Genomic DNA, 19719 nt, shown 5'->3' with positions numbered 1-19719 from the left:
GACGTCTCAGTAATTCTGATGAAGATTACGATTATAAACATCCTTTGTTATTGCCACGTCGTGATCACATCATTAACCTACTGGTCGATTATTATCATCGACACCATTTACATGCAGGACCTGAAACTCTTATATCTATTATGCGACATCGATTCTGGATCATAGCAGCTCGATGTATTATTCGTCATCGCATTCATTTATGCAATTACTGCTTCCGGACCAAGCCAAAGGCTAACTCCCCAATGATGGCAGATTTACCAGCATGCAGGGTAAATCAAGTTGAGAAAGCCTTTATACATACTGGCTGTGATTACGCTGGTCCGTTGTATTGTACACCTGTTCGACGAAGAGGCGTGAAGAGTCAAAAGGTTTATTTGTGCTTATTCACATGTCTCACAACGCGAGCAATTCATTTAGAACTTGCAACTGACTTAAGTACAGCAAGCTTTATGTCAGCATTTAAGCGGTTTTTATCCAGACGTGGTCCTGTAAAATATATGTACAGCGATAACGGAACCAACTTCCAGGGAGCCAATACATATTTGCAAGAACTTCATAATTTCCTTGCGAATGAGTATCGAGACGCTTGGGAAACTGAACTATCAGCCAATAAAATAATTTGGCGATTTAGTGCCCCCAGTGCTCCACATTTTGGAGGATGTTGGGAAAGTAACGTTAAATGCGTCAAATCACATTTGTTTCGTACGATAGGTAAACAAATCTTGTCATTTCAGGAATTAATGACAGTTCTATGTGAAATTGAGGCTTTATTAAATTCTAGACCGCTATCCGTGTTAAGCTCTGATCCAGCTGAACCTTCCGCATTGACGCCAGCTCATTTTCTTAATGTTACTCCATTGAAATATCTTCCAGCTGCGTCTGTTGCGGAGGTAACATCTGATCATCTTTTGCAAAGATATCAATTATTAGATCGCTTAACGCAATCATTTTGGAAGAGGTGGCGCGATGAGTATTTGCACACGTTGCAAACCAGACAAAAATGGAATACTCCTTCTCAGCCTATTAAGGAAGGAACTGTTGTAGTCATCCTTCAAGATAATGTTATGCCTCTACATTGGCCGTTAGGTCTTATAACTCAACTCTTTCCAGGCAAGGACGGTATTGCCAGAGTTGCTTTGGTTAAAACAAAATCAGGCACACTTAAAAGACCTTTGGTCAAATTATGTCCTTTGCCTTCTCAATAATATAATTTCATATTTCTATTAGTATTTAGTTATCTCTCTCAAGTTATGGAGGCTTCATATGTTTATGTCAATTTAGTTTTCTCTGAGCAATAAGGATGCTATTATGTAGTAAATGATTTATTTTAAATAACTTTTTGAAAGCTATTCCTTTCAAGGCCGGGGGAATGTTTGCGCCACGTATTAAATACTTAACCTATGAATTCTGACCTCCTTGTCGGGTTTTCAATATAGACGGCAAGGCGATAATAAAAAGAGAAAAAAATGTCACATGTCACATCAATACATGTAAAATAAAACTCGATTCGATATATTGTGTGTTGAAGAAAATGAAACCAAAGGGATCCCTATAATTAAGTATACATACAACAAAATAAAGTGCCGCCGAATCAGTGGAGACTGGAGACTCTATAAGGAGGAAAACGCAGAACCAGTGCATGTAAGTTTTTCCGCATCCCCAATTACATTTTATTAGCACATTCTAATTAAAAAATTAAAGTTATTACCTCTAATCTCGAAATTATATTTACCATAAAACCTCTGTAACTCGAAGAAAATAATAAGATAGTCTTTTACGCGTATGTACTATATATAGTCAGGAGCAGAAGTTGCTAAGCGGGCGAGGCCGAGGTGTTCAAAATTACCTTGACACGCTCTTATTCTCTTAACAATAAAGTCGCGTCAAAATTATTTTGAATACCTGGCCCGCTTAGCAACTTCTGCTGCTGACTGTATAAACCCATTTAATACGAATTTTTCATTAATTTTACCTCTGTTACTCGAAACCTTTAAAACGAACTAAAATCTATAAAAACCCCTGTATTTACTTATGTATAAGTCGATACCCTCTAGGTATAAGAAGAAAACTCTTTAACGCGGACTTTTTGACGATTCTCTTCAGATTCATGCCGTCGAAGTTCTACCGGGTATGTAAACCGGTTTTCATTTGTATGAAATATAACCGGTTATTGACCGGCCTTTTCATACAATTATAAAACCGGTTTACATTCCCTAGTTTCACTGTATTACTCAATTCGTCGTAACCTAATATTTTAATAAAGTTTCACAAATTCGTTAATTTAATTGAGGAGTGTCTTTTCAAAAGGGCTTATTTTTGTATGGTTTCCATAGAGAAATAAGCCCTTTTGAAAAGACACTCCACAATTTATCATTTGATTCTCGCCAGAAGTATGAAATTTCCCGCTCCTCTTTATCTCATCTCGTCGATGAAATATACATATTTCATCGACGAGGTACTACAGTACATTAAGAATACAGTACCTTAAGAGGTACCTTAAGAATATAGGGTGACATTTGATTGGTAGCATTACTTCAAGCTAACACTAATAATATATAGTTATATTCATGCACGGTCCATCCATTGGCCTTTGCGTCTATTGCAGACGATTTATGGTGCAAATCGGAGAGACAATGACCTCTTCAGACTTAACACCGCCTGGGACGGAATTAAGGAAACGCAAGGATGCCCAGCACCTGCATTACCCTCTCGGCTTCACTGTCTTAACCCACAGGAAAGGCGAGCCAATACGTGTGGAGGCAGGTCTGCTGCAGGAATTTGCCGCTTAATTGCACGGTATTAATTGGCATTTCAATTAGATTTTAACCCATTAACAATGTTACAACATGTTACGTTCACTAAAATGAAGGAGCAACATTGTAACACTAATGTGCCAATATGCGATTAATAATGATAATAGGTACATACGTATTTTGAATGTGAGAGTCCGAGTGAGAGGGCACGGGTGGTAGCCACCGCGCGAGTGGCGGCTGCAACACCATGTGTCGAAAGGTCTGTCGGAACTGTCGCGACATCGAACAGTACAACACGAAATTAATGGCCCCATTCAGCAGCGCCAGAAAATCCATCAGCTCCCCGAACAAGTTGTAGCAGCGCTTAAAGAAGCACAATCCTAGCAAGCCACTCATCAAGCCCAAAATCCCTTGAGGAAATTCAGTAACGAGAAATAGCAATAGCACAGCCAGGAGCATCTTCGTCGTTCTGTCTGTGCGCTTGTCGGCCTTCAGCTGTCTCTTGACCATCTTTTCTGCAGCCGGGCAACCCGTATTGGTCCTTAAGTTTTTCTGATGCCGATTGGCACTGTATAAGGCTCGGATGAGCCATATACTAATGACCGTCAATATGGAGCATGGAAGTAGCTTTATAATGACGCCGTGAACCCAGAAGTTTGCTTGATAGAGTGTTCCTTTAAACTCGGGGTCGACGTGGTATGCGATGCCGGGGTTTCCGCTCGCGTCGGTAACGTTCTTTGTGTGAATATCGAATACCTGTTGAAGACAAACCAAATATATTCCACGTATTCAATGCTAATTCAAGAATCAGGATTAAAAATACGTTTATAGTCAAAAATTTCATTATTAAATTATACAACGGGACTTAATCGCGTATCTAAGTTTTAAGATTTACCTCCGACGTTTCGAGGACGGCGTTGTCCCCGTGGTCTCGGAGAAGACTGGCTTAAGTTGACATCAGCATCGTCTAACCGCGCGAGTTTTTCGAACTACCCTCACTTGGTCTTGTTTATCCGCTTGAACGTTTTGCGCACTAGGGATGTCTGCACTCTGTCGACACACAACACTAACGATATTCGATTTATCGACTGTCGATATTCGTTTACGCTTACATTTACTAATGACTGGATTCCATGTAGATGAGATCTTGAAACCCTCGTCCCGATTGAAATGTTGATGTTTGTTTGACTATGTTTTTTGATTTCAATGGCTTCCCGTACTTTCCTGCTGTAGAAATGACGATCCGTGGACAGGATTTTAGGGTTATGCAGCTCAATCCAGTGGTTTGGTCCTGACTTAAGTTGACATCAGCATCGTCTAACCGCGCGAGTTTTTCGAACTATCCGTCCTCGAAACGTCGGAGGTAAATCTTAAAACTTAGATACGCGATTAAGTCCCGTTGTATAATTTAATAATGTGTAAAAATCGTGAAAGTTTAAATCAGTGTTAAAAATTTCATTTTTGATCCAAGTTTTTATCGCTGATGTTACTTTTCTTTCAACAGGCAACTAATAATCGACGAGACAGTTCTAACAAATCCAAACACAATTAGGTTACGTTGTCATCTCAGAGCTCCAATGGCCAGTTGGCCACCTCCTGTCTCCACCATCAGATCAGCAATGTCAATTTGACAGAGTTAAATTTATACTGACATAAGTATTTTGATATCCGGTCGTAGATCCAGGTTATTGATACCGTCTACTAGATAACCAGCACGGAAGCACCTAATGATTGGACTAATCATTGGGTGCTTAAGCGGTAAAACTATACAAATAATTTATTTTATTTATTTATTTATTACTCAAATAAGTGACACAGCATTACAGTAAATCCAATGCACTGTGAAACTACAAAACAAGAATACAAGAAAAACAAATTAAATGTTAGATTTGGGCGACGACATAACAGCGTGGCTCCGTTGCGTCGTCTGACTTGGTGTAGGGTTCGGCAGGTTGCCCCGGAACCAATATCGGGCAATAATAATATCGGGTCGTGCAAGAATATAAAATACGTACTTACGTAGGTACTTATTGAATTTGCTTACCATAAACGTAGGTGCGCAGAGAATCGGGGGCAAAATGAAAGATGTCAATATTGCTATGCTACAGCGTCGTTCCGTGCACAGTATGTGACTTCGATCCGAATACCTGAAAAGAAAATTTTATGAACTCCTTTAATGTTAAGGAAGTTCTCGCTTCAGTGAACGAGAAATGTTAAATTAAATATCTCGGCTCTTTGATGAAACAGTTAAAGAAAATTTGACTCCTCCAATTTTTTCATTGTTTTATTATTTAAGCTGAAAGCATTATGTTGTTTCATTAAACAACTTTTTTGTGACAATTGTTTTTCTTATTAATTTAATGAATTGTTGAAAACCCTCTAAGGTGATTCGATATCTGGGTCGCCTTTATTAAAAAACCCCTGAGATAGAAGGCTTAAAATAACTTTTATAATTAACTGGAATTACAATTAATGTTTATCACTAACTTTTACATGTGTAGGTAATCAAATAAATCTTAGCACACTTATGGACACGGAATCGTATTCCTTTCACCCATAAATACTAAGAATATCGTAACAAAGACCACAAACCAACAATATTCATGAAAGATCTCATACATATAATAATTATAACTCACTTGATAGCTATGTATCTCCAAATAGCGAGTGACAGAGTGAGGCAGATAGAGGCAGTATGCATAATCTGCGCAAAGTGCATATGGAAGAGAAGATACATCGCCCAACTGTAGGGAAAGTCCAGTTTCTCGGGAAGAATCTGGAAAAAAACATACCTATTACTTAATACATTAAAATAAACTTAGAGGCTATAATTGAGTTGAGTAATTTTTTAATGAAAAACAGTCTGTTTAACATTTTTCAAAGGTTTTGCTTGTCTACTAAGCAGCGCCGTCTATTAAGATAAGTGTGTAAAAATAAACAATTTTTCCTAAGGCATATTTGAAATATTTTCTGTCTCGAGCAATAAGCTTTTATTAATTAGTTATTAGTTAAGTGGCAAAAAAGTTACAAAGAAAAACGTGCTTTATAGAAAAAGGTTATCTGTACGAAAACGTACCGAGCGGAAGGTCTAACGAAGAGTCGTGTGTCTGTGCCTAAGTTCTAAAAGTTTCCATACAGATAAAATACATAGGTATTAAACATATTGAAGAGGAGGAAAATTAATAGAAAACTCAAGCAGTTGACTTGTTGGTATGGGATTTTAATGCGCACTGACGTATAAAAACATAAAATAGTCAAATGTACCTACTTCAGAATTTAAACATGGAATCGTAGAAAAAGAACTTAAAACTAGGCATAGACAATAATGTAAAGAGTATCAAAACTATATACAAATACACCCTTAACACATATTTTAAATTATTTTGAAAAATATAATTAAATCCCCGCAGATAAACTATTTTATGTTTAATAATATTTACTACTTGATAACTCTAAATTTATAGATATTTATGATAAATAAATATTTTAAGAAACAGGTGGAGTCCAACTTTTTTACTTTTTGCATCAAGTGACAGAATTTTATTCCTTTTAATGATTATTTTAAAATATTATTTTAATTTAGACTAAGGGGTATTTTTTTGAGATTCGAGCGCTCGGTTGAAAAGGTGTCCATCACACTCTCCGCGTTACCACGGTGGAAAGCGATGGCCAACCTTTGCACCTGGTACGAACCCGACGACCATTAGAGGTCCTCTCCCTAATCCTACGTCCCACCTCCCTTATAAACGGTATAGCGTCAGACCCCCAACACCCGTTGTCTCGAAGGCAAAACATTTTTTTTATTTTTTATTAAAGTATAATGTATGTACAGGCCATGTTTTTTTTTATTTGTTATTTAATTAAATTTGAAATATATGTCGGGGACGGATGGTCCCGATGGCGGTGGGCGCGTGGGGGTAGTACCTAGATGTATTACTTCACAGCCAAAATAGTAGGTATGCTACCAACGCATGAAATAAATATTCGGACTCATTAACCATACTAGTGCCTACTAATATTTCAGTACTAAATGATGAAAAGAACTAATTGCTATTAGAATGTTGACTGGTTAAATTCAAAATAAAAAGATCACATGAAACCGTTCAAATCTTTATTTTACAAAAGTAAGCTTCTAATGGCACATAAGAAATCAAAATAACACTTGGAATAAAACACTTAGATAAACGGTTAAAGAAAGTGAGAATCTATAAACTTTCAGAATAATCCTTCAGGTATAAGCCTTCAGGAACGTAGCGAATTAGGCACGAGCTTGGCTAACGTCCGATCTCTAGCGCGGTCCGATCAAGAAGAAGGAAGCCAGTTCCAGCGGCGGAGCCAACCGCTCCCGCCTCCAATTCAAGTTGGTAAACCTGCCTGACCAGTCTACCAACATAACGACAAAAATGCCTGCTCGTGCCTACGTTCACTCAAGATACCCCTCTTGACGTTCCAAAGCCTTCTACCTGTCATCTTAGTTCATCAATACGCCAATAGATGGTGGCGTTACTCTCTACGCAACTTTATGATTCCGTTACAAGCAAATAATATGTAGCCAAACATTGCTAATCGATTTTATACAGGCGTTTAAAGCTATGAACTGTAATACTGCAATACGTCCTTCTGGTGTCTCGCTCCGACATATATATATATATATATATATATATATATATATATATAAAATATTAAAAAAATTAAGCAAAAATTTTAGTTTTTCGTATATATATATATACGAAAAACTAAAATTTTTGCTTTAACTTCGGCATATAAGAAATATTACGGGAAATAAAAATAAATTATGAAAAATAGGCGAAAATAGACAATTCTTTATACGAAAAAAAGCGGCTTCCACTTAAATTACCTAGGTACTCCAGTCCAATCGTTACACAATAGTACCACTTGTGTGAATCGGTTTCGGTGGATAAAAGACCCTTTGTTGCTCAATTTAGGCGGTTAGTGGTACCCTATCGTAATCCTGTTTTATCTGAACATTTATTGTGCTTGTACTTATTTGATGCACGTATTTTGAGTGTGTATAGTTTAATTTTCTCAAAATATGAACGTAATTAGTTATTAGCAATTTTATTTTAATTTAAGACATTTTATTTGCTAGAAATGTGGTACAGAGATTTTAAGGTTTTACATGCACATTTCGGTAATATTTTATTTATCATATCGTTTATTAATTCAAGAGGTGTCTGAAGTCTCGAAAGACTACATTCCTAACACTTTCAAATACCTAATATAGTGTGCTGCAATGGTATTCGTCATATATACATATAATAATATGTAGGTAGTTATTAAATAATTTAAGGTATGTGGGCAGTTAGAAATAAATCAGTGTTTTACTTGTCTTTTACGACATTAGCGTGTTTAATAAGTTTAGATTCAATAATATTCATAACTTGTTATAACATCCAGTAGAGCGTCATGCAGAATATAACTATAAATAAGTACCTGCTATGTATATATGTTTACAAAACTTCTACTAGCTCTATTTTCTTTGTATAATTTTTTATAGCAACGAAAACTAGTACCAGACAGATATGTACACGTTTCTAAAGGGGGACAAAAAATAAAGTTTTAATATGTTTCAAGAAGCAATAAAATTATTTACTTGTATTACCTTGTGTGTCATATTGGAAGACTGCGATACGTGCAATGCAACGTTCACGTTCCTCCGATAATGGATATGAATCGTGATTCAAGGCGGAATTATTAACACGGAATATGACACTAAAATTTGTTGATAAATTGCAATACTGTCGCGATTAGATCACTCATTTTATCAAGGAGATTGACAGTGACTACGCCTGAGTCAATGCTGCAGCAACAATGCTGTAACAGCAGCGCTCTTGCAGTCGCACTTCAAATAAAACCTTAAAAAAGCGGTAATGTGTCTGGTGGCAACTACAGAATATTTATCCCTCAAGGTGGTGAAAAAGGGTTGAAAGTTTGCATCGGAAGCGATTTTTTTTTCTATCGAGAAGAGGGATTATACGTATTAGGGGCTTGAAACTTCATATATAAGTAATTTGTGACATACAAATCTCATGCTTTGTATAATGCTATCTTCTTTATGTCGTCGCCGACATCCGTTATAGAACATGGCAAATAAAGAAGAAGACTGCTTTCTTTTGCTGTATAATGCTCTTTTGCTCATGTAACCAACAATACCAACATACAAATCCACGTGAACTTTATTTTAGTTTTGTAATATATGCTATTACTTCGCAATAGTAAAGAAATAACGAGATCGAATATTTAGCGATTTGAGGGGATATTATATTTCATCAATCTGTAGTTACTGAACAAAAACATAACAAACATGACACAAAAAAAAACAATAAATAAAAACGACTTAAAATTACAATTAAATACCTACAAACTAAAAACTATTCTAAAATAAAACTAAACTAAAACTAACCTAAATCTAAAAAAAGGCCCCTGCGGCAAGGTCCCCAAGATGCTGGCTGCGGTACCCTGCATTTGAGGGTAGATGAAAACATTACAAGATGAAATGAAATAGGTTAAAGCCAGAACGATCAGGAACAGGTACAGGCAGTTTTCTATTTGGTTGGTTAACTGATAAATGTTTCAAGTATCCGAAAATGTAAAAACACATTGTTTACATTTATTTAACTAGGTACCTAATGATATGATACAGACTATAGTTATAGCCAATCAATATTGTAGATACCGTTATTATCGTAAGCAAGTACCTACATTTATAACCTCCGACTCAATTTGATAATAATATGTATACGCATAATAAAAAATACGCACTTTGGATGCTGGCTTATCTACGGAAATATAAAAAAAAAACAATAAATTATAAGCGACAAACTACCGATACCGGACTCAATTTTCCCAAAGAAAGACAAAAGAAACACTCGTATTGTTAGCTTAATAGATAGCCATTAATTTTTCACTATTTCCTTTGTATCAGAAATATTGAAAAATTATTTCTAAAGCAAGAAACAGTAGAACAGAAGAGCGTTTCTTTTTTTACCTTGATCGCGAGCCCTTTTCATCCTTATAGGAGAAAAAAAGTGTCCTAAAATTACCATACATTTTTCAAACATTCCTTTTTGTTACCGCCATACAAAGTATATGGTGAAATGGTAACACAATAGGAAAAAAACTCTGGGACATTTTTTATCCCATTAGGATCGATAGAGTTCGTGATTCTGAGTAGAAATAACACAAAAGTGGTAAAAAAGGTCACAATATACAAATAAAAATGGCAAAAAATAAAAGAAATGCTCAGAAGCGAACAATAGCAACGATATTAGCGATTCACTTGGCGTTGCTATATCTATTGTGATGTCATTCTGCGACACACGACAAATGAAAAGAGATTCCAGATTGGTACAGTCTTATTAACAATGGCTTGTGATTACAGCTGCTGTGATTGGAAGCAACAACAATTTATGGATCCTTTTGTAAGTAGCTTGAGCGCTTTCAAGTTCCTAAGTTAATTACTTCCTACCTTATTATCAGATTTAGGAAGCTATTTAGATGAATAACAATTAAAAAAACTGGTCAAGTGCGAGTCGGACTTGCGTTCCATGGGTTCCGTACAATAAGTCCGACTCACGCTTGACTGCACATTTCTACTTAATAGGTTTTCGTGTCATCTATAGGTAAAAAAATATTTTGTGTATTTTTTGACCCAGTAGTAACTGGGTAACTGGGGGGTAACTGTCAGTATCAATTTCAAGGTCTACCATTTATCTCAGGCGGTTGGTAAAGAAATAGCTATCACGGCAATCACTGGTAGTTTTATTGGATCTATATCTGAATCCCTAAACTCTTTTCTCCTATCTTTGCATTCCCTAATATTGTTTGTCATAATGATCAGTTGTCCTAACACTAATTTTGGTTTTCCTAATTATTGATTGCTTATCCTAATGTTATTAAGCTTATTTTCTTTTTTGCGAGGGTCGCAGTTTTAACCCTAACCTAACCCACTTTTGTGGCAGCAAGTTCTAAAACCTAACCATTTTTCAGAACCTTACATTATGGAAAATAATCGTTATGACAATTGATCGTTAAGGCATGTGCCCATTAGGACAAACCAGTTAGGGCAAGTGACTTTAGGACAAACGTTGTTAGGGATTCAGAATGACACCCGTTTTAGTTTAGTAAGATAGCTGAGTTTTGGGAATAAAACTAGTTAAGATCATATTTTTATAACTTACTTATCATAATACAAATCAGTTTCAAGCAGTCAAGCATTCAACCAGTCCTTCCTGACGATAATAACTACTCTAACCGCATCAGTTACGGTAGACCAAATAACAGCAAGGCACTCACCAGGTACCTGTAGACGGCGAAGGGCACGTACTCCAGCATGACGAACACGTCGGCCACAGCCAGCCACTTGAGCAGCCTGTTGATGGGCGCCGCGGCCATGTCTTTACGAGTCAGCACCGCTACGTTCAGGCAGTTGGCTATCACGCCTACGGTGCACACCTGTAAACCAATTAATGTTTTACTGGAACAGTCGGCTGTGTTCGGCTTTTGAGATTCATGGGCGTAGCTTCTAGCTCTCATTCATAGTAATCATAGTAGTTTTATACACGCTAGGTATATCTATAGCGCTTAATTGATTAGAAGGCACCAGGCGCATTTTATTTACTAAAATCGAACCACTACTTAGCAAAAATTTCGGATTGACTCGTAGCCACAACTGCGTGATATACTTTGTAAGTGATTAAATATTTATATGTACACGAGTGGCTATAATAAATTCTGAATTCTTTACTACAGTCGTAAGTGAATAATAAACGAGCTTCGAATAGTTTGCTTTAAACTGGTGCCATAAGTAACAAAAGGGCCTCTATTGTTTCTCATAAAATTTTAAGTTATAATGTACTCGTATTGTTTGCCCACATTTTCGTTAGTCATAATTTGGTTTTTCTCAGAAACGCGTAACTTTGCAGGATTGCCATAAAACAAACCTAACCTAAAAGTTAACGGTTTCAGAATTATGACTAATGATAATCTGACAATCATTACATTATGACTTTCAATCATTATGTCAAACAAAGGGATCCGGTAACAAAACTAATGCAAAACTATCATACATAGGGGTTTATTTACTACCCCTACAGCTTGACGTATATGTTCCCTAATTAATCACAAATGTGACAGATGTCATCGAACAATAGCGTATCGACTGTAGTTATAGGCCACCAAACGAAGGAATTACAGCGGAAATAATACGTGTGTAAGCAAATTTTATCAGTTGTAGGGAATGGTGTAAAACACAACATACTAAAAGATACAAAAGATACAAGATACTAAAAGTACCGGGGGTAGGGGTGATGAAAACGGGTAGGGGGGAGGGGTTTAAGTTCCCTTTTTACAGTTTTTCGTAGATAACTCTTAAACGATGACTCGTAGCAAAAAATGTTCTATTACATAAGTAATCTACATAAAATTTTCTACAAAAAAGATTCAGTGAACTCTCTAGGATCAATATTTTAAAATATATTAAAGTGGTAAAGTTACGTATAATTTGTAAGAAATGCATCAGTAGGTAGCTCGAAAAAGGCTGAAATAATACAAAGGTAAAGGTTACATTTGAGGTCAATTTCCTATTTTTACTGTTTGTTTACCGATTGTTTATGTGCAGTTTATGCTTTTAGAAAAGAAGCGTATGATTGAAAACTTTGATGAACAACATATAAGAATAAGAATAAGAATAAGAATAATTTATTTATAATAAAATAGGTAGGCAATCACAAAGGTGTCCGGTAAGCACCAAACTAGGCTGAGCCTGTATCTTGGGGCTTACAAAAGAGTAGGTAACATACGGTAACTAAACCTAATTAAAATGATGTGTGAAAGAGGGTGATAAGGTGTATGCTTTTAGGGTGTGTATATGTGTGTGTGTGTGTGTGTGTGTGTGTGTGTGTGAGTGTGTGTGTGTGAAAGGTGTAGGAGAGCGAGTAAGGACTAGATGATGACAGACCTAAACATAAGAACGTATTATATTTTCCGTATCATTGTAGGATAGGGTCACAAACCATTTTTTGAGTTTAGATTTAACATTTGATAAAGTACACGTTTTTAGATCGATAATTTTGCAAACAGAGTTATATATAAATGGGTGCATATGGGAAGCAAACCTCTTGGCGTGAGATGTATGGAATGTGTATCTATGTATATATGTTTTGAAACTTTTGACATTAATGACTAAATACTCATTCTAACTAAAACGTTATCCTCATACGTACGACATCGTCGTACGATGGTTGTACGTCGTATTTTTAACAAATGTTAACTGACCATTCATATGAAATGCCTAAAGTCCATTATTCTTCTACAGATTAAACACTAAATCAAAAGGTCAAATTTCAAAGAGTCTCGTTAACTTGTGACGCTCGTTACTTGCCATGAATCTAATAGGTATTTTAACTGGATCAGGCATGAAGGGTGGGGGGAAATGACCGAACGGGATAGTCTTATGTATCTTTCAGTAGGAGTAGCAGCGCAAGCGCGATTATTGTTTGTCCTTGTCACAGTCTTGCATTTTTTTTAATTCTCGACCATAAATTAGTATGGATTATGGTAGGGCATGTATAGGGGCAACAAATAAATTCGACCAATCATATAGTGTCGCATTGCCTATGTTTTGTCCCTCACGCAGGCACGCGTATACCACTTCTATAGGATCCTACCTTCTATGTTACTTGCCAATGGCTCGTGACCTACCTAACCCTATTTACATAGATTTAAAATGGCCGATTCTAATCAGGAGGCTCATTTGCAGACTGTCAAATAAAAAAAGCGGATTGGAATGTTACCCAAGAAAAGGACATAGCATTAATTTTAACTCGGGAACACGAAGCAGAGGAAGGAGTTGTTTGGCAGTTTAACGTCTTCCACCATTGACGTATAATATCTGACGGGCTAATGGGGCACTAAAAATGGTACTAGTTTAGCGGTGTTACTCACAAATTCCAGCCAGTCGTGCAGTCTAACGCAACTAGTTGCGACCAATAGCCCGCGTAATGCGCGCGTGATGAGAACTCGTCAACCAATCGCATTGTAGCTGTTTCACACCGCTGTACTGGCCCCTGTCATGCCTCATTATTATTGCCCGTAAAGCCAGTCCCTATTAGATATCTATGTCAATGTCTTCCACGCAGGCAATGTTAAGGAGGCTAGTAGTAGTATCCGACCTACGCTACGAGTATGATTATGTGTACCAATGGGGTGAGAGGTGCAAAACTGACATTCAAACCTCGATAACATTTTATTTTAATTACACAATATACCTCCACCTATAAGGAACTCGCCATCAATTGGTTCATTTAAATGTAAATTTAAAAAACACATTTTAACCTTACAAAAAATATAGTTATGGGTATACTCCTGTGCCATATATCCCTACTAGAACGAACGCCTGCTAAATAATTTATTTCACCTTGTAAGCCAGATAAACCACATTAATGACTGTTTAGGTACCGTAGTTTGTTATTTTAGTTTTAATTGAATAATAATTATAGCCTTATTACATTTACTTGCAACTTTTGCACTTATATAAAATTTGTACCTTAGCGTGTAGTTGCGCTCTCTCGGAAGGGTTTCCACGGAAGACCAGCGTCGAGATCCTTAGATGGTATCTTGACATTACGCTGAGTGGAGACCTTTTCAGTGACGCTTAATAATAAATTAGTTCTGTTGTCTCATGTAATTCCTAAATTTAAGCGTTTTCTGAATAAATTTCTTCTATTCTATTCTATTCTATTCTATTCTTATTTTTACATATGCAAACTGAATGGTGTATGTAATAAGTGTTCCGGACGTTTGTATTTTAGTTTTTATTTTATTTTGGGTAGTTCCATTTCATAACTTTGGTGATAAATAGGAAATCCCACCTCACCCTGTAGTACCTCGTAATTGGGATGAGATGGGATTTCATACAACGGTAATTTTGGAAGATTATTGGATCGATTTTTTTTATTAGGAGTATTACTATAGCTCCATTTTAAATTGGAATATATTATTTTTGTAGCAGTAGCCTTAAAAATCCATCTATCCGTTCATCCCTTCTCTCCCCATTCTTAACCCAACTCTCCCCGCGAACCCTACTCACCCCATTTTACGGTACATCTGCTTGATAATCGCCATTGATCACCTTGGGGATGTCGAAAAATTCCAATGTTCAATAATCAAATATTATACAATAGGTACCTCATATTATAACGAGAGATTTAAATCTGTGTTTATCTTCAACGAAGACGCAGTAAAGCTCGCTCATACAAATATACTTACGTACTTACTTAATTACTTTAGATTCCCGGTCTTTCCATGTAGTAGTAAGAAGACATGATAAATAGAACTATGTAAGTAGGTACGTGCCACATTTTATTGCATTAAGGAGATAATATCTCCGCGATTTAATATTACATTTAATAGATGCGAGTTACACGACCCCAACACAATAGGGATGAGTTTTTAACATATGTATTATGTAATAAGACTGAGGGCGTCCGCTAGCTGACGCGGTTGCATGGAGCGGGTGAGCGCGTTAACCGGTGCACGGTCCGGACGCGTGCGACAGATTTTACCTATAGTTAAAAAATACAGCGAATTTAAGTTTTTCATACAAAACTTGTTTGTCTTCTATTTCATTTGTTTTGTAAGCTGGAACTACATAAACTAATTACAGGCATAGATACCTCACGTCATTGTATGTGCAAAGCTTCATTACAATCCAACACGAACTTTTAAAATGAAAACGAAACCTCGTTTGTATGGGAAGGTGAAATTCGGCCGAGCTTGGTGCCACTGCCACCTCTTAACGAATAATCCACAAAACGTTTATAGCATCTAAACATTGTTCAGGTACCTATTTCAATAAAGTATTTATATCTCTTTACGCTTCGGTTTTTCCTGTTTCCTACACAAAACAGAGAAGACGCCTACCTTTTGAGCCGATTATAGCTCCACAAAACCGCCCGAAACCGTATTTCATAGTCTACGATTTCCTATTCCAAAATTTCACGAATATTTATTTACTTGCTTATTTATTTGCTTTAAACGTTATTATAAAAAAATTTGGTTTATATGCCTTCGTTTCGTTGTTACCGTAAAATGGGGTGAGTAGGGTCAAAAATGACATTCAAACCTCGATAAGATTTTATTTTTACATATGCAAACTGAATGGTGTATATAATAAGTGTTCCGGACGTTTGTATTTTAGTTTTTATTTTATTTTGGGTAGTTTCATTTCATAACTTTGACGATAAACACCCCGTAGTCCTCACCTCGTATTTGGGGTGAGCTGGGTTTTCATACAAAGGTGATTTGGGAAGATTGTTGGATCGATTTTTTTTATTATGAGCATTACTATAGCTCCATTTTAAATTGGAATACATTATTTTTGTAGCAGTAGCCTTAAAATCCCATCTCACCCCCTTTCATCCCTTCTCTCCCCATTCATAACCCAACTCTCACCGCGAAACCTACTCACCCCATTTTACGGTACTGAAAAGTTAAATAATACGACAATAGATTTGCTGAGAATTTTAAGTTTTAATTTCGCAATGTTTGCAGCTTTTGGACGCTCCTAATTATTATGAAAATGTATACGTTTCAAAATCAATCGACGAGATAGCCTGTTGTTATAAAGTAAATGGTGTAAAAAAAATGTTTCCGAGTCGTAAGTATGGGACGTGAGAAGAAATGATAGTCCACTATTCTCTTAAGACGAAATTCAATACCTATTGTATTGAATATTGCCATCACTGATTGGGTCAGACCTTTTTTAGTTTCATCAATCGCAGCTTTGTCAAAGAAATTGGCAATTGTGTACTGTTTAAGAAAAAAAAACGCTTGTTGACGGAATTTTCCGTAAGACGGAATTGGCCGCTGCTTTGTCAAAGAAATTGGCAATTGTGTACTGTTTTAGAAAAAAAAATGCTTGTTGACGGAATTTTCCGTATGACGGAATTGGCCGCATTGGCCTTAAGTGTTAATTTTTAAAGCCTTATTACCAAATCGGACGCTTTAAAATACTCTCTCACTAGACTAGATGGTGTACGTAACAAACATAAGTATATTTCATACATTTTTATATTTATAAAACCTAAATTTGTTTTGTATAGGTACCTACTATTATGTATACTTAGGTACATATTAGATATTGAGCATTCATAGTTTTTATTTACTCCTATGATGTTATGCGTAATATGTTTATGTGCAGTTAGTTATTGAAAATAGATTTTAATGCATTCTGATTATATTATCAATGTATTATTTATTACATATTTACTTTTATTAGAAAATTTTACTCTTAAAACGATTAATGACATAAAGCTCGCCGAAATGCAGACGGACAGACAAACGAACAGACCGAGGCCGAGGAGAGGCTTAAACAGTACATTTATCATCATTCAAGCACGGAAACCTTAAAAACTGAAATTGTCCATTAATAATAAATAAATTAACTCGTTTAACATAACCCTTGAGTTAATTTTTCTCTAGATAGTAAAGTTTATCAAACCAAATTAATCTACCTAGATATGCCTTTCCGTTTGCGATACAAAAAAATTGAAAATCGAACCACGAGATTACGTAGGTAAATGGCACGGCATAAACAAATCTGTCAGTCAGACCATTTCAATGTCCGCGCCACAAACACTGCGCGCTATTTTAGATTTCGCAAATACTATAAAATATTATAAAAGTATGGATAGTTCAACAACTAAGGATACAATACAACCATAGATGGGAACGAAAGGTAATGAAACAATGTCTTATGATTTTTAACTGGTTTTGATAAGACTCGGTGATTGGTACGCATCTCACGCACAATTTTTACTTCATTTCGCATGTACCGATTAGCGTGAGCGATCTTCAATCTCGTATGAAAATAAGATCAAATCCGTAACAATTTGTCATCAAAATCATAATCAGGTTCCAGATATATTTAGCTTACTCAGCATTACACAACTTTGGGAACAAATCAAATTATTTTATTAAATATTTAGCAATCCGGGCTAGATTGCTAAAGACGCCGTTCGAATCCGGTCTCCACCACTGGAGGGCTTCGTCACTTTGGTGACGGTAGAGGTGGGTAAATTTTCAGATTCTGTCAATTTACCCCATTTCACACACAAGCGCACTTCGCGCACACTACCTCACTTTACTGGGACAGGTCATTGACCCATCAAGTTTTTTTAAGATAGTGTTTTGAGTTTAGTGTTAACCACTGACCTCTTTTGAGGAACAGAAACTGTAAAAACGTTCCATTGAAAGAAGAAAGAGAAACAATACATTAAATCTTGCTCTCCTTGTCACACGTGACGTATTTAAATTCTAATTTAATTCATTTGATTGTTAACTATTTTCTGCATATTATGGCTTTGTCGAGATACGCGTTTTGTAAAGTTAAACCGAATAAACCCAGATGTCATTAAGTCAGATGTAAAATGTTATTTACTACTCTATACGGTTATTCATAAGGCGAAAAATCAATTCAATTAAAAATTTAAATAAATAAAGTTTCGGCAGGGTGGAAACTTAATTAACAAAATAAAATTTAATAATATATGTCGGCTGATGTACCCCTAAGATCTTTACAGATTTACTTGTACGAGTATCGTATATTCGCTATTTATTTTGCTATTAAATTTATAAAATTAAAATAAATAATTAAATATTATACTGGCATTCCACCGCTATTATTTTTTCAGTGCTGAACTGATTATCTTCGATCGTAGCCTTGATGATGTAGTTGTACTTACACTTACGGCGGTAGGAGCGGCAATGAACCCCGCGCAGCGTAGAACGAGAGGTGCGTTGGGATAAGTGCATATACATATAATTCTTCGTGCGTCTGTCTGTCTGTCCGTCCGTCTGTCACAGTCTATTTTCTCCGAAACTACTGGACCAATTCAGTTGAAATTTGGCACACATATGTAAATTTGGCACACAAATGTAAATTTGTGACCCAAAGATGGACGTGTAACGTAAATAAAATGTATTTTAGAGAATTTGAAATACGGTAGCCATTTGGGGGGGGGGGGGTAAATGAAAAAATTAAAAAATATGTTTTTTAAACTATATAGTGTTACATATCAAATAAAAGAGCTCATTGTAAGAATCTCAAAGATATTTTTTTTTTTATAATTTTAGGATTAATAGTTCAGCAGTTATTCATGAAAATAGGCAAAAAATGATCATTCTCCGCCCACTTTCTCCGAAACAACTGGATCTAAAATTTTGAAAAAAATACACAAAGTAGTTCTTTACCTATATATGTCAGGAAAATCTATAAGAAATGTGCAGTCAAGCGTAAGACGGACTTAATATACGGAACCCTTAGAATGCGAGTCCGACTCGCACTTGTTTTTGTTTAGCTCTTATTAGGTTTAAGGAGTTTTATGAGTGAAAAAAGAAGTTTTTTGTTTTATGTGCCCGCGTTATTGCCGATCAATTGTGTTTTAAACGATAATTAGACAAAAAAACTTGTTTTTCACCCAACGAATATAGATCCCCATGACACATCTTCCAAGTCGCCTTTGGATAGGCTTAATTTTAAAAATAATTGAAATAATGTTCTATATCATTCATACTTGCAAAAAAAGACTAAAAATAATTTACGTGACCAATGCTTATTATTAGTAAATATCTTACAATTTAATATCTGATATATCACACGATACAAAAAAATGGCCGCAAAGTTAAAAGTTTATTTACTTACGTTACTAGTCCATCTTTGGATCACCGACTCTTTGTCATATGTGAAAAATGTGTACCAAATTTCAATTGAATTAGTCTATTAGGGGCAGACACACGAGTGATCTTAAAAGGGATTTTTTTCTTGAATGATTTGTATGTACTTACCCCAACGCACCTCACGTTCCACGCGGCGCAGCGTAATCAGTAAGTACCTAATAATTAGTGTCCGACCGAAACACAAATTTCTGTATATATAAATATTGTT

The 19719-nt window shown here is 35.9% G+C and overlaps 1 protein-coding gene across 3 annotated transcripts in view; it reads right to left on the bottom strand.

Moving 5' to 3' along the window:
• Window positions 1-19719, bottom strand: part of LOC134654967 (G-protein coupled receptor dmsr-1-like) — a 30504-nt gene that overhangs the window by 6181 nt on the left and 4604 nt on the right. For 2 of the 3 annotated variants that reach the window (XM_063510418.1, XM_063510419.1), the window contains exons 2-5: window positions 11070-11228; window positions 5393-5529; window positions 4798-4900; window positions 2929-3509 (exon numbers count right to left, since the gene is read on the bottom strand). In XM_063510418.1, the coding sequence (XP_063366488.1) occupies window positions 2929-3509; window positions 4798-4900; window positions 5393-5529; window positions 11070-11228 (980 nt within the window). Of the gene's footprint in view, window positions 1-2812; window positions 3510-4797; window positions 4901-5392; window positions 5530-11069; window positions 11229-19719 lie in introns of those variants that run through there. The other variant, XM_063510417.1, reaches the window with a different exon arrangement.

Source organism: Cydia amplana, chromosome 16, assembly GCF_948474715.1.
Source record: "Cydia amplana chromosome 16, ilCydAmpl1.1, whole genome shotgun sequence".
Taxonomy (NCBI): Eukaryota; Metazoa; Arthropoda; class Insecta; order Lepidoptera; family Tortricidae; genus Cydia; species Cydia amplana.
Note: the sequence above shows the minus strand (reverse complement) of the source record. Positions and strands in the feature narration are given on the sequence as shown.